The 22,090-nt window shown below is 39.9% G+C and overlaps 1 protein-coding gene across 1 annotated transcript in view; it reads right to left on the reverse strand.

Annotated features, from left to right (window-relative positions):
- Positions 1-973: 973 nt before the first annotated feature.
- ENKUR (enkurin, TRPC channel interacting protein) overlaps positions 974-22,090 on the reverse strand; it is a gene marked incomplete at both ends in the record, with an annotated part of 25,042 nt that continues 3,925 nt past the window's right edge. The window contains 4 exons of the mRNA XM_080716883.1: positions 974-1,147; positions 14,807-14,953; positions 16,336-16,559; positions 19,245-19,390. Coding sequence (XP_080573009.1) covers positions 974-1,147; positions 14,807-14,953; positions 16,336-16,559; positions 19,245-19,390 — 691 coding nt within the window. The remainder of the gene's footprint in view (positions 1,148-14,806; positions 14,954-16,335; positions 16,560-19,244; positions 19,391-22,090) is intronic.

The following is a 22,090-nucleotide window of genomic DNA, read 5'->3' on the forward strand; positions in this document are numbered from 1 at the left end:
TAAAATGGCTTAGCAAGGAGTGCCACTTTTTTCTATGTTGTCTGTAGGATGAAAATTAGTATAAATTATTTCACTGATATTTTGTAGTTTTGTATGTTTTGCTGAATTTTCCTAATTTAAAATTTCATAAGGTAACTGTTTTCTTCTTCGATGTGTATCAATGTATTGAGTGGATGACAGTTCTACCCACATAAATTTATCGCTTAATAGGTTATATAGCCCTGCGAAAAGAATTTTAGAATTCATAAAATAGAAAAATAAAAACTAGGATAAAAAAATACCCATCATGGTTTGGTGAAATATGCAGAGTCAATTATGTAATAAAGCAGAGAGTCAAGGTTTTATACATGAGTTCAAGGAGGAGACTATTCTACTAGCGCATGCCCGCGATGCCTTTTATAAGTTGTCTTCTTCATTCTGTACGTTGTCTTCCATCTTCTTTCCCCAAACATAAGTTTTCATCGTAACCCAGTGTTGTGGACACTAAAAATATTTCTAGTTGGAAGTAACTGCAAATAGCTTTTAAATTTGCGGAGCTGGAAGCACTGCAGGACAGCCAGAAAGGGTCTGCTTCTGTCCCCAACTGGAAATATTTTACAGTTTTTAAAGCTGTGCTCTTTGTATCACATGGTAGAGGGGAAAACCTAAAGTTCTGAATTGCTGGTTATTTTTCAGGGCTCAGAAATTAATGTTTATGTAAAACAACTACATAATAATAATATTGAATGACATTTTGGAACTGGAACACATAGCCTCGAAATTTAATGGTTTGTTTATATGTGGTAAAGGAGACACTAGGAAAGACCACGTTTTGTCTTTTAGAAGTGAATAATTCAATTACTCTTTACACAGTGCCCAGGCATTTTGAACTTTTATTCTCTTTATAGAATCCTCCTCTTGGAAAGACTTATGGTTTCATTTTATATCATCCATATTTCTCAATATTAAATTACCCTATTTTAAAAATACACTCTCACTTATTAGCAATATAAATAATCTTGTGTTTCTCCATCACGCCGATGTCATGCTCCAGCTGTATCATCTCCTGCTCCAGCTTCTGCTTGCGGACCTTCTTTGGAATGGAGTCTATGAAGACGGAGAGGGACTGGAACTCTTTGTGCACCTCTTCCCAGTTCTTTTTCAGCCCCTGCAAGTGGCAAAGAAAACTGAAAATGCTACAGCAAACTGTGAAAGTAAACAGGAAAGAAAACGTACCGATAACAAAAACGCAAAAAGATAAAGAGCGCTGCTGAAAGGAAGTTTTCAAATGATGCGTTTTTATCAACAACTTGGCCACCATCATGAAAAATTCTGTACCGAGGCCAAATCCTGTCCATGTCTGTCTGCTCTGTCCCCACGGGGAAGATTTACTTATTTGCTCTGTTTTTAATGTTACTGTATTTGTTTTTACCATCAAATATACATATGCAGAGTTAGGAGTATTAAGGAACAGAGCTCATAGCAAATGCTTCGGTAAAAACCAACGACTGAGAATTTACATGCCCAAGTAAAAATCATTTTTGAACAGGAAATTGTTTCTTATAAACATTTTCTGTTTTTGAATTTTTCTTTTTTTATCTTCATTGTTCAACAGAGAAATATATCAAAGGCTTGATTCTGATCTGCATGGCCATATTCTCTTATATTTGATAAAATGGGATTGTAAAAGTTCCACAATTCAATTTTACAAAAGATAATCATTTATATATCTGGGGGTTTTTTTTTGGGGGGGGAGATTGAACCCAGAGGCATTTTACCACTGAGATACACCCTTAATCTTAGCCTATTTTTTATTCTTTATTTTGAAACAAGGTCTCACTAAGTTGCAGAGGGCCTCACTCAGTAGCTGAGGCTGTCTGTGAACTGCGATCCTCCTGCCTCAGCCTCCCAAGTACTGGGATTACAAGTGTGCGCCACCACACTGCCGGCTATATCTTTTCAATATATGAAAAAGAACAAATTGTCCTACAAAGAGTCAAGGGATCTATACTTTCCACTAATGCATTCTAGAAATGACTGGAATGTCATTAAATGTAGCACACATGCAAATTCAATAATGTAGTTAATTTTTATAGTCTTGGAAATCAACAAATTCAAAATTAGGGATCACTTAGAAGCAATAAAGGTTATTTCCATCTCTGCCTAGTTCCCATTTCTTACTACAGTACACTAGGGGGTTTTACCGACAAAATTATTTTAATCTACCAATTGAATTCATTTAATGGAATTTTATGAATTAACACTTCTCATTTTTCATTGTGGGTGTGCAGATCAGGTATGCAGATCATTTTATTGACACAAGAAAACTGCAAAACAGATGGTGCTGTTTAAAATATTGCCTGGAAAATATGCTCTTTGAAAATCATGGCCATTTCTTTTAAACTTACAAAAAGATTAGACATGGTAACACACGCCTGTAAGCCCAGTCACTTGGGAGGCTGAGTTATCAGGTTCGAAGCTTGTCTCAACAACCCAGTGAGACTCTCACTAACCTAGTGGGAGCCTGTTTCCAAACAAAAAATAAAATAGGACTGGGAATGTAGCTTGGAGGTAGAATGCCTCTAGTTTAATCACCAATACCCCCACACACATGTGTACACAGTGTCTTATATAATAATATTTTCAGAAATAGTCTTCATACATAGCTAGGCCCCTCGCAACTCAGTGAGACCCTGTTTCAAAAAATATGAAGACTAAGCCGGGTGTGGAGATGCATGCTTGTAATCCCAGTACTTGGGAGGCTGAGACAGGAGGATCACAGGTTCGAAACCAGCCTCACTACTTAGTGAGGCTCTCAGCAACTTAGTGAGACCCTGTTTCCAAATAAAATATAAAAAAAGGTCTGGGAGTATAGCCCGGAGGTAGAAAGTCCCTGGGTTCCATCCCCAGTACCACCACCAAACAAAAAAAAAAAGAAAAAGAAAAAAGGAAAAAAAGTATGAAGACTAAAAAATAGGACCAGGGGTGTAGCTCAGAGGTAGAATGCCCCTGGGTTCTAGCCCCAGTACCACACACACAAAGAAAGAACGAAAGAACGAAAGAAAGAAAGAAAGAAAGAAAAGAAAAGAAAGAGTTTTTTCCTATTTTTTTTTCAAAATGGCGACTGAGGGACACAGCACTTCTCAGTAGCTGAAGCAAATAAAGTTTAAATACTTAGAAAGCAGTGTCTTAATCAACAAAATAAATACATACCAGGAACCAAAACACATCCAGGTACCTCGGCGGAACCCTGAACTTGAAGAAGAAGAACAAAGATCGGACGCGGGACCTGCTGCAGATACAATCGGAAGGCTGATCGGAACGCCGATCGGCGGGCTGCTTTTGCAGCTGCCCGAGGAGCTGCCTGCCCGATATTACTGCGGCAAGATAATCCGGGACTAAAAACGGATTTAGGACCTCATCTTAAGCAGCGAGCAGAACCACAACAGAATTCTGTGTGCTCACCAGCGACTGGATCACAACTGCATAGAGGCTCCCACGGATTCCTGCACCAAGTCAGATACCTGAGGGCGCCCTGGTAAGTTGGGGTCCTAGCGTGTGTGCAGCCCCAACCCCCCAGCACAGGCCCAAGCCTCAGAACCGAGCACTCTCCTCACGCACCTTGTCGGCGCCACGGTCCCCTGCTAGTAGTCAGTGCCTGTACCACTGCCACCCCCACCCCTAAATTGGAGCCTGCTTGTGTGTCTAGCCCCTGCCACCTTGCCAGAGCCTGCCTTCCAGGCTGCGAAAGCCCTGTGTGACCCGGAAATCTCCTTGGGGCACCCCCAGCTTCTACGTCCGCGGGAGGCAGAGACCATTGCTGGACACCACGCACTGGATCCTTGAGCACCTACCCTGCACCCCTGGCCCACCGCTGGGTGTTCCCACCCTCCTGGTAGCCAGATGCTTAGTTCTAAGCGAGAACACAGCTCAATACACCTTGGAAGAGCATACCAGCAGCAATAGATAGCTGCATCCACTCTCACTTGGGTCCAGTATTAGCAGCGCATCCAGCCTGCACTCTCGGAATAGGCAGAGCTCTGGCAGTAAGTGTGGGCATCCAGGAACCAGCATCCATTTGCCCAGGGTACATCTTGGGACCACACCGGCTAACCCAGCTGGAATTTCCAGAGACACAGGAAAATCCATCGGGCCACAATATCTGCACAGGACCTCAGGGGGAGGTTCCAATTATACTTTGGTCATTCTCCACCCCTGCTGTAGGGAAGTACAGGCTGGAGACTAGGGTGGTGAGTGCAGAGGTGCTGACCACAGGTTAGAATTTCGCAGAACCTGTGAATTGTACAGAATCAAATAACAGTGAAACCAGACATCCGGACACATAAACCTAAAGCAGCTAAAGGAGAGAAAGGTGTCCAAACACCCAGAGTGACCTAAGAAGATAAAAATAGAGTACAAAGAAAACTAAGAGACATTGGATGGTATTCTGAAAGCTACCAAAGCAATCAGATACGCACATATTATAAGGACCTGACCCCATATGCGTAAATAAGGAGGACTGTTTTTTTTACTTTTAATGTGGATGTTTTGTTTTATTTTGCTTTTACAGTGCTTTTGTTTTGGTATGGTTATTGCCGTTTTATTTTTTTTCTTTTAACCCACACTTCTTTTACTTTAACTTGTTGTTATATATATATATATATATATATATATATATATATATATACACACACATTGGATAGTTTGCCTTATTTTTTTATTTCACACAGCTGCTAGTTCCTTTTATTTTATTCTTGTTCTTTTTTCCTCTTTCTTCCTCTTTCCTTCCTTTTTTTTTCATTCTCCTCCTTTGATTGGTTTTCCTTCCTTTTTCTTGGATTACATAATAGTCTTGGTATCTTGTGTGGATTCTTTTTTTTTTTTTATATCTGTCTGCTCCTTCCATCATCCCTATTTACAAACCTTCCCACACTAACCTACATACTTTTCTCCCCCAAAACTTTTCCCCATAATATACCTCTACTAATACTCTACTAATGACAAGAGTCCTAGTAGTTAACTCTCTCTCATTCCTAGCAAGTTATTACCTTATCATACTTTCTCAACCTAACATATCCTCTCAACATATTTCTCAACCTAACATATCCTCTACCTAATCCGACTCCTTTACCAATCACCCCAGCTCCTCACACATCACCCGCCCTCAACACTGGAAAGGCTCTGCTGACCAGCCAATACCCCTAAACTCCTAATATTAAGATTTGACTAAGCACATTACTCACGAACGATGGGTAGAAATCAGAAAAACAGGACAGAGAATGCTATAAATATGAGAACCAGGAATTATGAAGAGACAGCAGAAATCACAAATACTGACCTACTAGAAATGCAAGAAGGGGAGTTCAGAATCTTGATGTTCAATATGATGAAAGGATTTAAAACAAGTATAGAGGAGGTTAAAGGTGAATTAGAAACACTAAAAAAGAATCAGAAAGAGGTCTGGAATGAAATGAAAGAGGCAATAAGTGAAATGAAGACAGCAACAGAAAGAAATTCTGGAAGATTAGATGAAATGGAAAACAGAATATCAATATTAGAAGACAGTACATCCCAAACCAAAAACACAGTCAGCGATATACAGAAATCTTTACAGCAACAAAACCTAAACATCCAGCAATTATGGGATAATATGAAGCGCCCTAATTTATGGATAATAGGCATTGAGGAAGGGTTAGAGGTACAGACCAAGGGCATCTGCAACATCTTCAAGGAAATAATCTCAGAGAATTTTCCAAATATGGAAAGAGACTTGAATCTTCAAGTCCAGGAGGCATACAGAACTCCACTGAGACAGGACCAAAGAAAAACCATTCCACGCCACATAATAACCAAATTGACCAGCATAGAGGCCAAGGAAGGAATCTTAAAAGCAGTGAGAACAAAAGGATGGGTGACATATAGAGGCAAAACAATAAGAATCACCCCAGACTATACAACCCAGGTCAGGAATGCTAGGAGAGACTGGTACGACGTGATTCAGACCCTGGAAGAAAATAACTTCCAACCAAGGCTCATCTACCCAGCAAAACTACTATTCAAGATCAATGGGGAAACCAAAGTCTTTCAGGATAAACAGAATCTCAAAAAATTCATGAATTCAAAGCCAACACTAGAGAAAATTCTTAAAGAAATAAACCATAAGGAAGAAAAAAGAAGCAGACTTCAGAATCAGAGAAGAGAGGAAGTTAATAAGTGGGCCATTTAAGTAAAGAAGAAAGATCACACCACCCAAGAGTAGACAGAACACAAAATGGCAGAAAACAAAAATCATATTTCAATAATATCTCTTAATGTCAAAGGACTTAACTCACCAATCAAAAGACATAGACTGGCAATGTGGATTAGGAAACATAATCCAAATATATGCTGTCTGCAAGAAACTCACCTCACAGCCAAAGACATTCACAGGCTGAAAGTGAAAGGATGGGAAAAAATATACCATGCCAATGGTGACCAAAAAAGAGCAGGTGTAGCAACCCTGATATCCAACAAAACAGACTTTAAACTAAAACACATCAAAAGAGACAAATCAGGGCACTTCCTTTTATTAAAAGGAACAATACACCAAGAAGATATAATGATAGTAAATATTTATGCCCCAAATATGGGTGCAACCACATTTGTAAAACAAACCCTTCTGGACACAAGATTCCCAAGTAGACCCAAATACAATAATTCTGGGAGACTTTAATATGCCTCTCATACCACTGGATCAATCTTCAAGGCAAAAGATGAGTAAAGACGCTTTAGAACTAAAGGAAACCATAAACCAAATGAACCTAATAGACATTTTCAGAGTATTTCAACCAAGAACTACAGAATACACTTTCTTCTCAGCAGCCCATGGAACCTTCTCCAAAATAGATCACATCCTGGGACACAAAGAAAATACCAGCAAATTCAAAAAATGTAATATAATTCCATGCATCTTTTCAGACCACAATGGAATAAAAGTAGAAATCAACAACAGGAAACTCGAAAGAAAGTATTCAAATTCATGGAGAATGAATGATACACTATTGAATGACAAATGGGTAAGAGCAGAAATTAGGGAAGAAATAAAGAAATTTATGGAAACAAACGAAAACAGAGACACAACCTACCAAAACCTATGGGACACCATGAAGGCAGTACTAAGAGGAAAGTTTATTGCATTGAGTGCCCACATAAAAAGGACGGAGAACCACCAAGTAAAGAACCTAATGACACAACTCAAGGATCTAGAAATTCTGCAACAGTCTATTCCCAAAGCCAGCAGAAGACAAGAAATCATCAAAATTAGAGCAGAAATAAATGAAATAGAGAACAAAAAAACAATTCAAAGAATCAATAAAACAAAAAGTTGGTTCTTTGAAAAGATTAATAGAATTGATAAACCCCTGGCCAACCTAATCAAAAGAAAAAGAGAATCAACTCAAATTATCAAAATTAGAAATGAAAAAGGAGATATCACCACAGATAGTGAAGAAATTCAAAATATTATCAGAAACTACTTTAAAAATTTATACTCCAATAGATTTGAAAACCTGGATGAAATTGACAGATTTCTAAACACAGTTAACCTTCCTACACTCAGCCAAGAGGACATAGCAAGCCTAAACCAACCAATAACAACCAAAGAAATAGAAATGGCAATAAAAATTCTTCCTCCAAAGAAAAGCCTAGGCCCAGATGGGTTCCCAGCTGAATTCTACAAAACCTTCAGTGAACAACTAATACCAATACTTCATAACATGTTCCGGGAAATTGAAAGAGATGGAACTCTTCCAAATTCCTTCTATGAGGCCAGTATCACATTAATCCCCAAACCAAATAAAGACACCTCAAGAAAGGAAAACTACAGACCAATATCCTTAATGAACATAGATGCAAAAATTCTAAACAAAATACTAGCTATATGCATTCAAAACTCTATCAAGAGAATAATACACCATGACCAAGTCGGTTTCATCCCAGGAAAACAAGGCTGGTTCAACATACGCAAATCAATACATGTTATTCACCACATAAATAGAACCAAGAACAAAAACCACATCATCATAGCAATAGATGCTGAAAAAGCATTCGACAAAATCCAACACCCATTTATGTTAAAAACACTGCAAAAAATTGGGATAGAAGGAAAGTACTTCAACATCATCAAGGCAATATACTGCAAACCCAAAGCCAACATTATATTGAATGGGGAAAAACTGCAAGAATTTCCGCTACAGTCAGGAACAAGACAAGGATGCCCACTATCACCACTCCTTTTCAATATAGTCCTTGAGACTCTTGCTGCAGCAATCAGACAAGAGAAGGAAATCAAAGGAATTCACATAGGAAGAGAGGAATTAAAATTATCCTTATTCGCAGATGACATGATCCTTTATCTGGAAGACCCAAAGAACTCAACCAAAAGACTTCTGGAGCTGATTGACAAATTCAGCAAAGTCGCAGGTTACAAAATCAACCTAAAGAAATCAGTGGCCTTTCTTTATGCCAACAACGAATCCACAATGAAAGAAACAAAAACAACAATTCCATTCACTATAACCTCAAAACCAATAAAATACCTAGGAATAAACCTAACCCAAGATGTAAAAGACCTCTACAACAAAAACTATAAAACATTAAAGAAAGAAATAGAAGAAGACCTTGGAAGATGGAAAGATCTCCCGTGCTCATGGATAGGCAGAATAAATATCATCAAAATGGCCATTCTGCCAAAACTGATCTATAGGTTCAATGCAATTCCCATTAAAATACCAGTGACATTCTTCAGAGACCTAGAAAAATCAATCATGAACTTCATATGGAGAAAGAAAAGACCTAGAATAGCCAAAGCAATTCTCAATAACAAGAAACACGCAGGAGGCATTACAATTCCAGACTTCAAACTATACTATAGAGCAATAGTAGTAAGAACAGCATGGTACTGGCACAAAAACAGATATACTGACCAGTGGATTAGAATAGAAGATACAGAAACAAACCCACACATCTTTAGTCAATTAATCTTTGACAAAGGGGCCAAACACATACGCTGGAGAAAAGACAGCCTTTTCAACAAGTGGTGCTGGGAGAACTGGCTATCCATTTGTAAAAAGATGAATCTAAACCCCTATATCTCACCTAACACAGGAATCAACTCAAGATGGATCAAAGACTTAGAAATTAGACCTGAGACTGTGAAGTTAGTAGAGGAGAACATAGGTCCAACACTACAACATATTGGCACAGGCAGTAACTTTCTCAACAAAACCTCCAAAGCTCAGGAAATTAAAGCAAGAATAAACAAGTGGGATAACATCAAACTAAAAAGTTTCTTCTCATCAAAGGAAACTATCAATAACCTAAAGAGGAAGCCTACAGAATGGGAAAGGATCTTTACCAGCCACCATTCTGATAGGGGGCTAATATCCAGAGTATACAAAGAGCTCAAAAGGCTCTACACCAACAAAACAAACAACCCAATCAAGAAATGGGCAAATGAACTAAATAGACACTTCACAAAAGAAGAGATACAAAGGGCTAATAGATACATGAAAAGATGTTCTTCATCACTGGCCATCAGGGAGATACAAATCAAAACTACACTGAGATTCCATCTAACCCCAGTCAGAGTGGCAAGCATAAAGAAATCAAACAACAACAAATGCTGGCGAGGATGTGGGGAAAGAGGAACTTTCTTACACTGTTGGTGGGAGTGCAAACTAGTTCAGCCGCTATGGAGATCTGTGTGGAGATTCCTAAGAAATGATCCAGCTATACCACTCCTGGGTATCTTTCCAAAGGGGTTGAATTCAGAGAAATACAGCAACATATGCATACCTATGTTCATAGCAGCACAATTTGTAATAGCCAAAATATGGAACCAACCCAGATCACCACCAACAGATGAATGGATAGCAAAACTGTGGGAAATACACACAATGGAATTCTATTCAGCCATAAAGAAGAACAAAATTATATCATTTGCAAGAAGATGGAAAGCCCTGGAGAGCATCATGTTAAGTGAGATCAGCCAAGCACAGAAGGAGAACATACACATGTTTCCTCTAATATGCCCAAACTAGAAAACACAAAGGATACTAGTGGGACTCCAGATATTAGAGGGGAAATACTAGCTAAGTTTTAATGGAAAGATAGGAGAGGAGAAAGGCCGATCTTGATTAATGAGGGTCTACACCTGAACATGTGTAAAATTATAAGACATGGTTAACCTGGACAACCATTGGTGGGAGGGGGGAAGAGAAAACGGGGGCGGGGGGAGAGGGCACCAAATATAGTGTAAATGTATACTATTTATGTTCAATAAAAAATTGTTAAAAAAAAACTTAAATGTCATAAAAAATAAAATAAAATAAATAAATTTAAAAAGAAGAAAGAAAGAAAGAAAGAAAGAAAGAAAGAAAGAAAGAAAGAGTCTTCATAATACAAATTCAATCTTATAGAGAGTTTTGGGGACCAAAAGAACTTCAGAGAAATTGCCATGCTTAGGTAAATATGATGACTGGGGGGGGGGGGGGACTCTGCAGGGCAGGCTGATTGGAGGAAGGGCAACGATTTTGACCTCTTACTGAATTAGAGTATATCAAACATCTGAGACAGGAAAAAACAGAAGGAAAGCTTTCTGATTAAATTTGAAAAGGAGAGAGACGGGTTAACACAGTCTTTAATAGCATATGAGATATATTCAAAAAAGAAATTCTCAAAAGAGCTCTATTTCTCCATGGGCTTCCATTATGAAAAGTGAAATATGCTTCCACAGAGCTCCGCAGGGGTGCTTACCGTAGAGAGGAAATCTATATATTTATACACTTTCAAATATCAAAGGGTTTTCACAGCTAGTTGGGTGATATTTCCATATTACTTGAGGTCACATCATCTCTACTTTTTCTTTGGGTTTCCTCTGAAAGGATAGTTTGCTTTTATCTTCCAGTGTGGACAGTAACATTTGGATCAAAGTCAACAGCTGGGGATGGAAACTAAATATAACTAACATTTCATATTATGTTGAAGTAGCCTCCTTGCTGTTTTTAAGACTTATTTTGGGTTATTTTATCTAAAAAAGAGATTTCTTATCCATTGCAGTAATAGCCTTTATTCCTCTCCCCTCCCTTCCTCCTTCCTTCCTTCCTTCCTTTTTTTTTTTTTTTTTTTTTTTTTTGCGGGTCTGGGGATGGAACCCAGAGTCATTCAACCTCCAAACTACACCCCCTGCCCTATTTTTTATTTTGAAACCGGGTCTAAGTTGCAGAGGGCCTCGCTAAGTAGCTAAGGCTGTCCTCGAACTGCAATCCTCAGGTCTCAGCTCCCAAATGCTGGGATTACAAGCCTGTGCCACCACACCCGGCTTCTGTTTTGTTTTTGCAGTGCTGGGGGTCCAACCCAGGACCTAATCTAAGTGTTCTGCCGCTCAACTACCTCCGCAGAACCCCCCCTTTTTTTCTACAGTACTGGGGATGGAACCCAGGGGCATTCTACATTCTAGCTACACCCCCAGCCCTATTTTTTATTCTTTATTTTGAAACAAGGTCTCACTAAGTTGCAGAGGGGCTCACCAAGTAGCTGAGGCTATCCACGAACCGCGATCCTCCTGTCTCAGACTCTCGAATGCTGGGATTACAAGTGTGCCACCACGCTCAGTTCCTTATTTTTACTTAACTTTTACTCTACTTAATGATGAAATAAAATTGCTAATTTGGGGGAAGTGCCAATAGGGAGAGGTGTCCACACCGTTTAAGAAATGCCTTCGGTTCCGTTCCTTTTGTAAGCCCACACATCCTCTGCCTTGGAGACTTGGGGTGAGGGTGGGGTCGAGCCCTGTGGGCTGCCCCCTCCCCACCTGTGTGGCCTCTGGCTTTCGACTGAGCTCAGCCCATGCAGGCATGGTGGGAGGGGCCAGAGGCCGGATGCAGGACTGGCTGCGTCCACCTGCGACTGCCCTGAAGAGCTCTGGTGACTTTGCTTGTCCCTGCCCTGCAGATGCAGGTGGCGGTGGACCTGCTTGCCCGCTTGCCCTCAGTCCTGGGCTGCCTAGGTGTTCCCTGATGGTTTCCTTAAGCCCACTGACACCTCTGTAATAGTTCCTCCCTCAGTCCCGTTGGGCCCCCAGCCCAGTGCGTCTCCTATGTCTTGGGGGCCCTGAATGATCTGACCTCCCTTCCCCGCCGCCCACGCTTCGGTGTATAATGAGGTGGGAAAAGCCAGCCTGGGAATTGGTAAACAGGGCTTTAGGTCCCAGTTCTCTGACTTGATGGTTTTAGGGCCAGGGGCTGCTTTTGTTTTGCACACTACAGTACACCCCCCTCCCATTCATTCAGGGGGCAGTTTGAGATTATTTTGTCAGTAAAGTCCCCAGTGCACCACACCCTCCCCCGCCCGAGCCTGCACAGTGTCTGGACCAGGGTAGAGGTCCGATGACTGCGTGGGTGAGCGGCTGAGCCCCTGGACACTTTCGCATTTAGAACACCAATAAGGTGTTAAGAACTTGTACAAGCAGATGAGTACATTTTCAACAGAAATTAATAAGGTAAATTTTTTTTTTCTTTTTCAAAGGTCACTAGAAACGATTTTATAGAAAACTTTCAAAGTAAAAAAAATAAAGAACAATTTCACCTCTATAAGAGACAGCATGGCTATAGAAGGGTGCACGCAGGTATTTAATAAGCACCCCACAAATGGAGCGGCACCTTGCTGATATCCTCCAACAGTCTAAATGTCTCAGAAAGGCCTCACATTAAAAAGCCACTGTTGGCCGGGCAAGACGGATTTTTACAAAAATCCAAAATTTACAAGAATCCATTTTAATCCAGTACATGGGAGGCTGAGACAGGAGGATTGCACAGGTTCGAAGCCAGCCTCAGCTACTTAGTGAGGCTCTCAGCAACTTAGTGAGACTTGTTTCCAAATAAAATCTAAAATAGGTCAAGGGTGTAGCCTAGAGGTAGAAACCCCTGGGTTCCACCCCCAGTAACACACACACACACACACACACACACACACACACACCTTGTAAATATGTCTTTATATCTATTTTACTCAAAATACATGTAAAACCTAGTATGCATTTAAAAATTCAGAAAATTGTATCATAGGAAAGAAAAAAAAGTTGGTTTAGGGATGGTTCCAATTATTCTAGAGCTCCATCTAGTGAGAAATATCTAATTTGTGCGTATCATTTTTTATAAATACAGGAACATGAGAATGAATGAAAACAAAAACAATTTTCACTGTATTTACACATTTGGTGTAAGAGAAGATGGGATTCTTTACAACACCAACTCACCAAGTAGGAAATCAAGTATTATTTAATTAAATTATATATTACAATTTATTAGCGGGTCATAGTGGCTCATAATCCCAGAACCTGGAAGGCTGAGACAGGAGGATCCAGGTTGGAGTCTGAGCAATTTAGTGAGCAATTTAGAGATTAAGCAAGACCTTGTTTCAAAAAAAGATTTTTTCAAAAATGGGCTGGAGGTGTGCCTTGGAGCTAGAATGCCCTGTGTTACACCCCGTTAAAACCACCACCACCACCACCACCACCACCACCACCACCACCACCACCACCACCACAGCTAGAATGCCCCTGTGTTACACCCCGTTACAACCACCACCACCACCACCACCACCACCACCACCACCACCACCACCACCACCAAAAGCCTTTCCGCTCTCCTGGGTTTTGCTGTATGTAGTTTGCTGCTATTACCCCAAATAGAAACATTTAAAAAGAGTAAAACAATTAAAATAAATATAAATTGTTTTGACTTCAGAGTGCTGGCTTTATTATTTTTTAATATTTTAAAAATATACTATATTTTATTTTATTTTATATATTTTTATTGGTGCATTGTAATCATACATCACATTGGAGCACAAAACTTGAGAGGATATACAAGCACACATCATCCAATTAGCCCTCATCAATCCCCATCCCACCTACTCCCTCCCCCTCCCTTGATTGGTGATTATCTTTGATACATTTGTTTACATACCTCCTGAGTTTTAAAGAGGTTCCTTCCTCCCCCATCCCATCCCCTCTGATTGGTCACCTTAATTGCTTCTATTCTATAGGGCCCTTTCTACAACTCGACCTCCTCCTGTTACCCCTTTCCTCCTAGTTTTTGCTAATTAGGGGAAGCATCTGGTTTTTATTTTCTGTGATATTTCTCTGTGCATGCCGCATTGCAAGTTCCGATCCCATTCTTGATGGTCCCAGTAGTGGCCTGGCCACCCAGAGAACTCTGATCCTAACCTCGCTGGCTCCAGCACTGGCCTTGCCTCATGGGAGGCCCCGATCCTGGCCTTGCTGGCTCCCGCACCGGCCCAACCCCTCAGCTGGCTCCAATCCTGGCCTCAGAGGCCCCAGCACCGGCCTTGCTGGCCCCAGCACTAGTCTAACCCCTCAGCAGGCTCCTATCCCAGCCTCGAAGGCCCCAAGAGTGCTGGCTGATTATTAAATAATCAAGTGGATAGTAGAGTGGAAAGGCCCCTTTTTTTTCTTCTTTTTTCTTTTCATGGTACTGGATATTGGTGCCAGGACTATTCTGCCTCTGAGGTACACTCCCAGTCATATATTTATATATTACATATTAATATATATATATATATATATCTTTAATATATATTTTATTTTGAAACAGAGGCTTACCAAATTGCTAAGGCTGGTCTTGAACCCGTGATCCTTCTGTCTCAGCTTTCCAGGTGCTGGGATTATAGGCATATGCCACCACATCTAGCTAGACCTTCCTTGTAGAAATGTTCCAAAGAGTTTCATTTAATCATCATTACAGAGCAAGTATAAAAGAAGGCTTACCTGCAGAACCGCTTCCCTTTCTTCATCAGACAGCCTTTTCATAGCTGCCTTCTTAAGGTTTTCCTGGATATAATTATCATATTCCTCTTGAGCTTTTTTTATTTCCTCATTTCGCTTACATATGTATTCAGGTGTTACACCATAATCCTGGAAGGATTGTTCAGAAAAAAAAATAATCAATATTCTGAATTCCACCTTAAATATGTGTACAAAGCCATCAATGACTGGAGAAAAATTAATTTTATAGATGTAAAGCCTTTGCTCAAAACACTGCAAACTGACAAAACTCAGTGACTTTCTCCCATGGAGAACTAACCAGTTGATTCTAACCTTTTACTATCGAGTTATTGTCATTGGTTCTTGGCTCATGACTCAGCCCTTACTTTATCCCTAAGAGTTGTATTTCTATATTTTATGTGCTTTAGCTTTTGTCTTGAAATCTCTTATTAAAGAGGTCTTCTCTTCATAGCATTGTTAAATAAAAGAAGACATATGCTCCCAAGGCACTAGAAAAGCAAATCTTTGAACAGTACCAAACACCTTAATTTTAAGGGAACACTGGCTTGGTACCCTGAGGTTGTTTAGAAAAGGCAAAATGCACTTTTGGGCTCCTGGGATGCTGCTAACAAGGACGGACAGCAAAGTCATGGGCTGCGACTCCTTCAGATTAGTGGACGCAGTGATGTCGCTGTAGAGAAAAACCAATCTATTCTATGTTCACTCTGCAAAAGAGTATTTAAAACTTGACTTGGTGTTGGGTATAATAATGAACACGGAAGGCAAAGTTTCTATCCGTATGGCATTTGCACTCTAGCAAGAGACTCACAGATACAGAGTGCAGCCGGCCTTCTCCAGTCACGGCTCTTACAGTACACATTCATACAAGAGTAGGTGGAAAATATTTTGCAAAAATTACATCTGCACTGAGAACTCTCAGGCATTTTCTTTATACCAAACTATAAATAAATAAATACATGTATATTAAAAGAGTAATGTGAGTTATGTAGAGTACACTGATAGGACAGATGGCCCTAGAGTTGTATCTCTTCATTTTTCCAATTGTGCTACCAACTTACAGTGATTGAATAACTATGTTTTTAGGTTTGAAAGATTATTCCTTCTTGGAGGTGTAGCTCAGAGGCAGAATGGCCCTGGGATCGATTCCCAGGACCACAAAATAAAAAAAAAAAAGATTATTCCTTCTAGATTTCTAGAAATAACTGTATTTTTAGTGATACTTCTTTTTAACCTTATCCCCAATGAAGACCTTCCTGAAAATGTTTGTTATAATTATGAAATATATTAATACCTGAAATTAATGAAAACAATGAAATCTTCACCTACTGAATTACATGGCACTGTCCATTACAAGTTCCTTATAATTTCATCACTTCAGTTTTGGACCAAACACGTCCTGCAGGGGAATGGGAGTTGGTGGCAACCTAAATATCACCCTCAGCGAACGCACAGACAGCTCTGAGGAAGACACATGTGCACCTCAGACCTCACAGTGAGCGCGGCGTGGCTACCTTTTTATTGATGTACTTTGGAATCAGTCCTGAGGTGTCAAGATCATGCTTGTCTCCAGTGTTTTTGTCCACATAAATCGGTTTAGGCTTCTTAGACACTCCCATGATGACGTCGGCCGCATTTGTGTTTATAAAATTCTTTCCGCTCTGTATCCCCATGACTGGATGGTCTGTCCTCAGTGGCACAGCAGGCTTCCTGGGCTGGTTCCAGTCAAACTTTTTTTCTGTTAAGTAGAATGTCTCCTTGTTAATGTTAGAATATAGACATTGTTACTCAGCACTATTTATACTATCCAGATATTTATCATTAGTACTGGGGCTCCGTTAATGAATTACCCAAATCCTTAAGGTAAAAAGTTTATAATACTTAGCCCTAGCTTTATTGAGTTGTATACATCAAATATGTACAGCTTTTATATGCCAATCTTAATAAAATAGCCTAAAAATAAAAGAGGAATAAAAAAGCAAAAATACTAAGGGAAATATGATCAATATGTTGAAAGAATATGAAAATCTAAGGGACAAGGATAAGCATCCTAAATTATATGCTAGCTCACCAATACACTTTTATTACTTATTATGAAAATGTTTTTTATAAAGACTAAATAAGCGTTCAACATTCACATTTGGAGCCACAACTACAGGAGACTTTGAGTGTATCCATTTCTACATTGTTTAGCCTTTTTATCAGAAAGAATCATGTTTATTGTTAAAAGTCTATGGACTGGATTCATCTCTTTTTGGGTGCTGAATTGTGCCCCCCACAGAATTCATATACTGGATCCCAAATCCCTAGTACCTCATAATGTGTCTTCAGAGATAGTCTTAAAAGCATTAAGTCAAAGGGGGGTCAACTGGAGTGGTCCTTCATCTGAATGTTGTCCTTATACAAGGAAATTTGGACAGAGAGAAGGCCGTGTGAAGCCTCAGGGGAAAGGAAGCCATCTACTGATAAGCCAAGGGAGAGGGGGAGAGAGAGGGACAGAGAGGGAAGGGAGAGAGAGAGAGGGAGGGAGGGAGGGAGGGAGAGAGAGAGAGAGAGAGAGAGAGAGAGAGAGAGAGAGAGTGTGTGTGTGTGTGTGTGTGTGTGTGTGTGTGTGTGTGTGAGAGTCAGGCCTTAGAAGAAACCAACTCTGTTAACATCCTCAGGTTGGACTCCCACATTGGGCTAGGCTTCTAAAGCTCTTGCAACATCCTGAATGTGTGTGTGTGTGTGTGTGTGTGTGTGTGTGTGTTCTAGGGATCAAATCTAGAGCCTCATACATGCTAACCATGCACCCTATCACTGAGCTACACTCTCAGCTTCAACCCTAAATTTCTTAATTATTCTTAAGGCCAATTAAATTTGTGTTTGCTTTTGCCTTACAGTGTCTTTTGTGTGTGTGTGTGTGGGGGGGGGGATCCTGAGGATTGAACCCAAAGACATTCTATTTCTGAGTTACACCCCCAGTCTATTTTATTTTTGTTTTGAAACAGGGTCTTACTAGACTGATGAGAGTGTCATTGCTTGCTGAGGCTGTCCTCAATCCTGTGATCCTCCTATGTCAGCCTCTCAAGTACTGGGATTACAAGTGTGCACTACCATGTGCAGCACCTTACAGTGTACGTAGGAGAAGAGACAGACTTTAGGAAGAAACTTATTGTCAATAAGAAGTCTTATTTTTATTTATTCAAGATATACAATTTATATCAGTTGGTAGTTGTGTTATATGCTATGCTTAGCCCTATAGATGATACATCAGGGCCCAAGGAATGTCACTGGTCTTAAGGCACTGAAAATATAGAATTCTATGTTAGGATTTTCTGGTGTTCTCAAAAAGTATTTTTGGTCACAAAATGAGTCCCCTAGAGGCAGATCTGAGAGGTTTTGAAGTTGTGAATTAGGCATGAACCTTGTAATTTAGACTTGCTTCTTTCATCTTTCCTGATAATTCCATGACCCTTTGCCATAAGATATGAGTTACCAGAGAGGACTGCGGGACATCAAACATCGCCTCAGGGATTGTTAAGATATGCACTCCCAGCTGGGCTGACAGGTTCTTCCTTGATGTTAGCAGACAGTAGAAGGCCACCCTTTTAAAGACTCATCTGTCTTTCCTCTATTGCTTTATCAGGAAGACACACCTGGGCTAGAAAGGAGCTGCTTCCATGCGTCCTCTGTCACGGACCCATCTGCACACACTCCCTGTCCTCTTAACATAACAGCCTTCTCTCCCGATGTCACTACACTCTGATTCCAATCAGCCACATTATTTTTGAGGCCCACTACAAAATGAAAGCACAGGGCTACCTGATCAAAAACTAAGAATTTCCAACTGGCAGGTGCCCTTCTGCCTAGGTAGCTCACCCATGACGCTGGCTCCATGGATCACACCTCTAGAAGCCTCTTCCGCGTTTCATGGTAACAGAGTTCAGGAAGGTGAAAGCTCATACTCAAAAGCGAGCCTCCCACTGCTTCAACAATGGGTAGTAACAATTGCACTTTTCATCTCTTGGGGAAAAAAAGACCCAACAAAAAGGCTGAGGGTGTAGCTCAGGGGTATAGCGCTTGCCTAAAAATGGTAGACAAAGTTTTGGTGCTGGGCAATCTTGCCCATTAATCAGATACTGTGCGGATTTGCACTCTTCTTATAATTGTGGTTTCTAATTGGAATCACATAACTAGGGTCTAAAAGATGATGCTGGGGCGGGGCTTTGTTGAGCACACGTAGTTCAAGATGCTTATCCATCAGGTCTGTTCTGTTGGCAACTTGCCACTCCCCGCTCTCGTGCCTCCTACTTTCTCCTAGCCACCCACACTTTATTTACTATTAGGCAGAGTTGTGTAGTTAATATTGGTTGACAAAGAATTTTTATTTAAATTACCTGATAATATTTTTAATATTAAAAAGAAAGAGTATATAACCTACTGGGTGGCAGAGTTTTTTCCTTTGAGTGTTTCTTTAGGAAATCCTTTGGAGAAGGTAATTCAATTTTGGCTGGTCCCATGGTTTTCATGGCAGTCTTAAATTTTTTCATGTCATTTTTTACAGCTGTCTTAAAAATTGATTTGTACCTGAAATTAAATTTTAAAAGTCAGGAAATTTATATTTCTAGCAAAAAAAAATAAAGTTTAATAACAGGCATACATTTCTTTCATTACAGGTTTATAGTAACCTTTATTTTTTTAAGTTAATATATGCACTACAGAAAACAAAAACACAAGAAGCAAAGTCATCCGGTCACAAGCAGCTTAGTTGGCCGTGGCCTTCCCACTCTGTGTATACATGCACAACATGCCAGTTGTGTGCTCAAGGTCATAGTATGTACCATGCTTTTCCACACATCAATATTCAATTCAAAATCCCAAAGCTACAGGAGTATTTTTATGATTCAGTATGTGTGTGTGTGTGTGTGTGTGTGTGTGTGTGTGTGTGTGTGTAAACCAAGAGTCTGCTCATCTGCTATAGAAAATAAGATATTCTATATAATTATTTTTGCAAATTAATTTCAAAAACGAAATGAATAAATGAATAAACATCTAGGCCTCATCTTCCCAATTTTCCAGAATAAATTCGGTTTTCTCTCTATTTCTGTATGGATTGCGACTTGATTCTTAAAACTTAATGTCGTATAATATCCTGTCAGATGATGCAAAACTAATTCTTTCTTTGAAATAGCTATTTCTTGTTCCATTTTCTTTTTTTTTTTTTTTTTTTTTTTTTGGTGGTACTGGGGTTCCTGGAAGCCCTTCTACCTCCGGGCTACACTCCCAGACCTATTTTTACATTTTTCATTTTGGAAACAGGGTCTCCTAAGCCAGCGTGCGCGGCTGGCTTCGAACCTGCGCGATCCTCCTGTCTCTGCCTCCCAAGCGCGGGGATTACAAGCGTGCGCCACCACGCCCGGCTCTTGTTCCATTTTCTAACCAATGTGGTTTTATTTTAAAGATCTGGGAGGTAACATTATTAGATACATGGTTCTATTTTCTGTTTATTATTAGATGTGGGCTGGAGTAGCTTATTACCATATTGAACTAGCATAACTTTATTGCCAATAATCACCACATAGTAAGTTAGATCAGTAAGACCCTGGGAATACAATTTTGTAACATTTCTTTTAAATGCACACAAAGAAATGATAGTGATCACAAAGATGAGATTTTCTGAAAGCACTTAACTGAAGTGCTTTCCCCTTAATGGGTGGGATGGACTATTGAATAACAACTATTTTTTGTGGATGTGTGTGTTTTGAGAATTTAGGCCCATCTTATGGCAACAGTACACTCCTGTGTGGAACACTGAACCTCTGAGGTGGGGCTGTTTGAAAATTCTCAAAACTAGTTGTTTCTTGAGAAGGACTGTGACATGGACCTGCTGTTTAAGTTCACTGCAGGCATTACAGTAAGAGTCTTTGCCTCATCCTTGTGACTCCATCAGGTGGTTAAGTTTTCCAGAATGGATGCCAATTCAATCCCCAGCCTGGCTGGTTGTCAGAGCCATGCTCTGCAATTCATTGATGACCAAGGTGGTGAGCTCAGTGCCTATCGCAAGCTAGCTACTATCCTGTTTTTCACCATAATTACTTAATTCTCAAAAGAAGTTTGAGAGATAATAATATCCCAGTTTTATGGATTAGAAAACAGGCCCAAAAAGGTGAGAAGTTGAGGAAGACAGAATATGAGCCGAGATTGAGACACAATCTGACACCAAGGCCCCAAACTGCATCAGTCTGCAACTTCCTGAGTAAATAAAGCAGACCTAATGAGAAATTTTTTGCTGCAATAGCACACGCACACACACACTGAAGGTTGAACCAGGAACATTCTATTTCTGAGCTATACCCCAGACCTTTTTCTTTTTAAAATTTAAAACAGGCTCTTGCTAAGTTTCTGAGGGTCTTGTTAAGTCGCTGAGGCTGGCCTTGAACCTGTGATCCTCCTGTCCTATCCCCCCACTAAGAACTGGGATTACAGGCATGTGTCACCACACCCTGCTGTATGTATATAGTTTTAGTCTTCTGATAATCATGTATCAGATGTTACTATTTATATACTGTCTTGTTCTAATGCAATAAGAGATTTTGTGATGAGGACATCAATGAAAATGGGAAATGATGACAGTATTAATACCTGAATATATTACTGGGAGTAATAGTAACCTTATTTCATATTCTCAGATATTCATCCTGATAAAATTTTTAGACTATATTTAACTATTTACCCATCCTAGAAGACAATCTTATTTTCTAAAAACTCAAATGATGTTCTGATTGGTTAATACAACAGACACAAACAGACTGAAATTCTTTCCTCACTTCTGAAAACAACTTCTAATACCGCAATGTGACCTATAGTATTGCTTAAGATAATAAACCTTGTTCTATAAAAAAAAAGTTTACACGAGCCGGGCGTGGTGGCGCACGCTAGTAATCCCCATGCTTGGGAGGCAGAGACAGGAGGATCGCGTAGGTTTGAAGCCAGCCACGCGCCCTGGCTTAGGAGACCCTGTTTCCAAATAAAAATGTAAAAGTAGGTCTGGGAATGTAGCCTGGAGGTAGAAGGGCTTCCAGGAACCCCAGTACCACCAAAAAAAAAAAAAAAAAAAAAAGTTTACTCACCTACAAATTCCCTTGGCAACTAACTCTAAGAAATAGCGTTGGCCTATTTTCTTCTGACTCGTATTAAAGAAATCTAAATGAGAGACAATAACTGGAAATGACTAAATATTAGGCTGATAACGGCACAGGGTAGCAACAATTTTCCTTATTAAGAAAA

Source organism: Muscardinus avellanarius (genome assembly GCF_963383645.1).
Source record: "Muscardinus avellanarius genome assembly, chromosome: 20".
Taxonomy (NCBI): Eukaryota; Metazoa; Chordata; class Mammalia; order Rodentia; family Gliridae; genus Muscardinus; species Muscardinus avellanarius.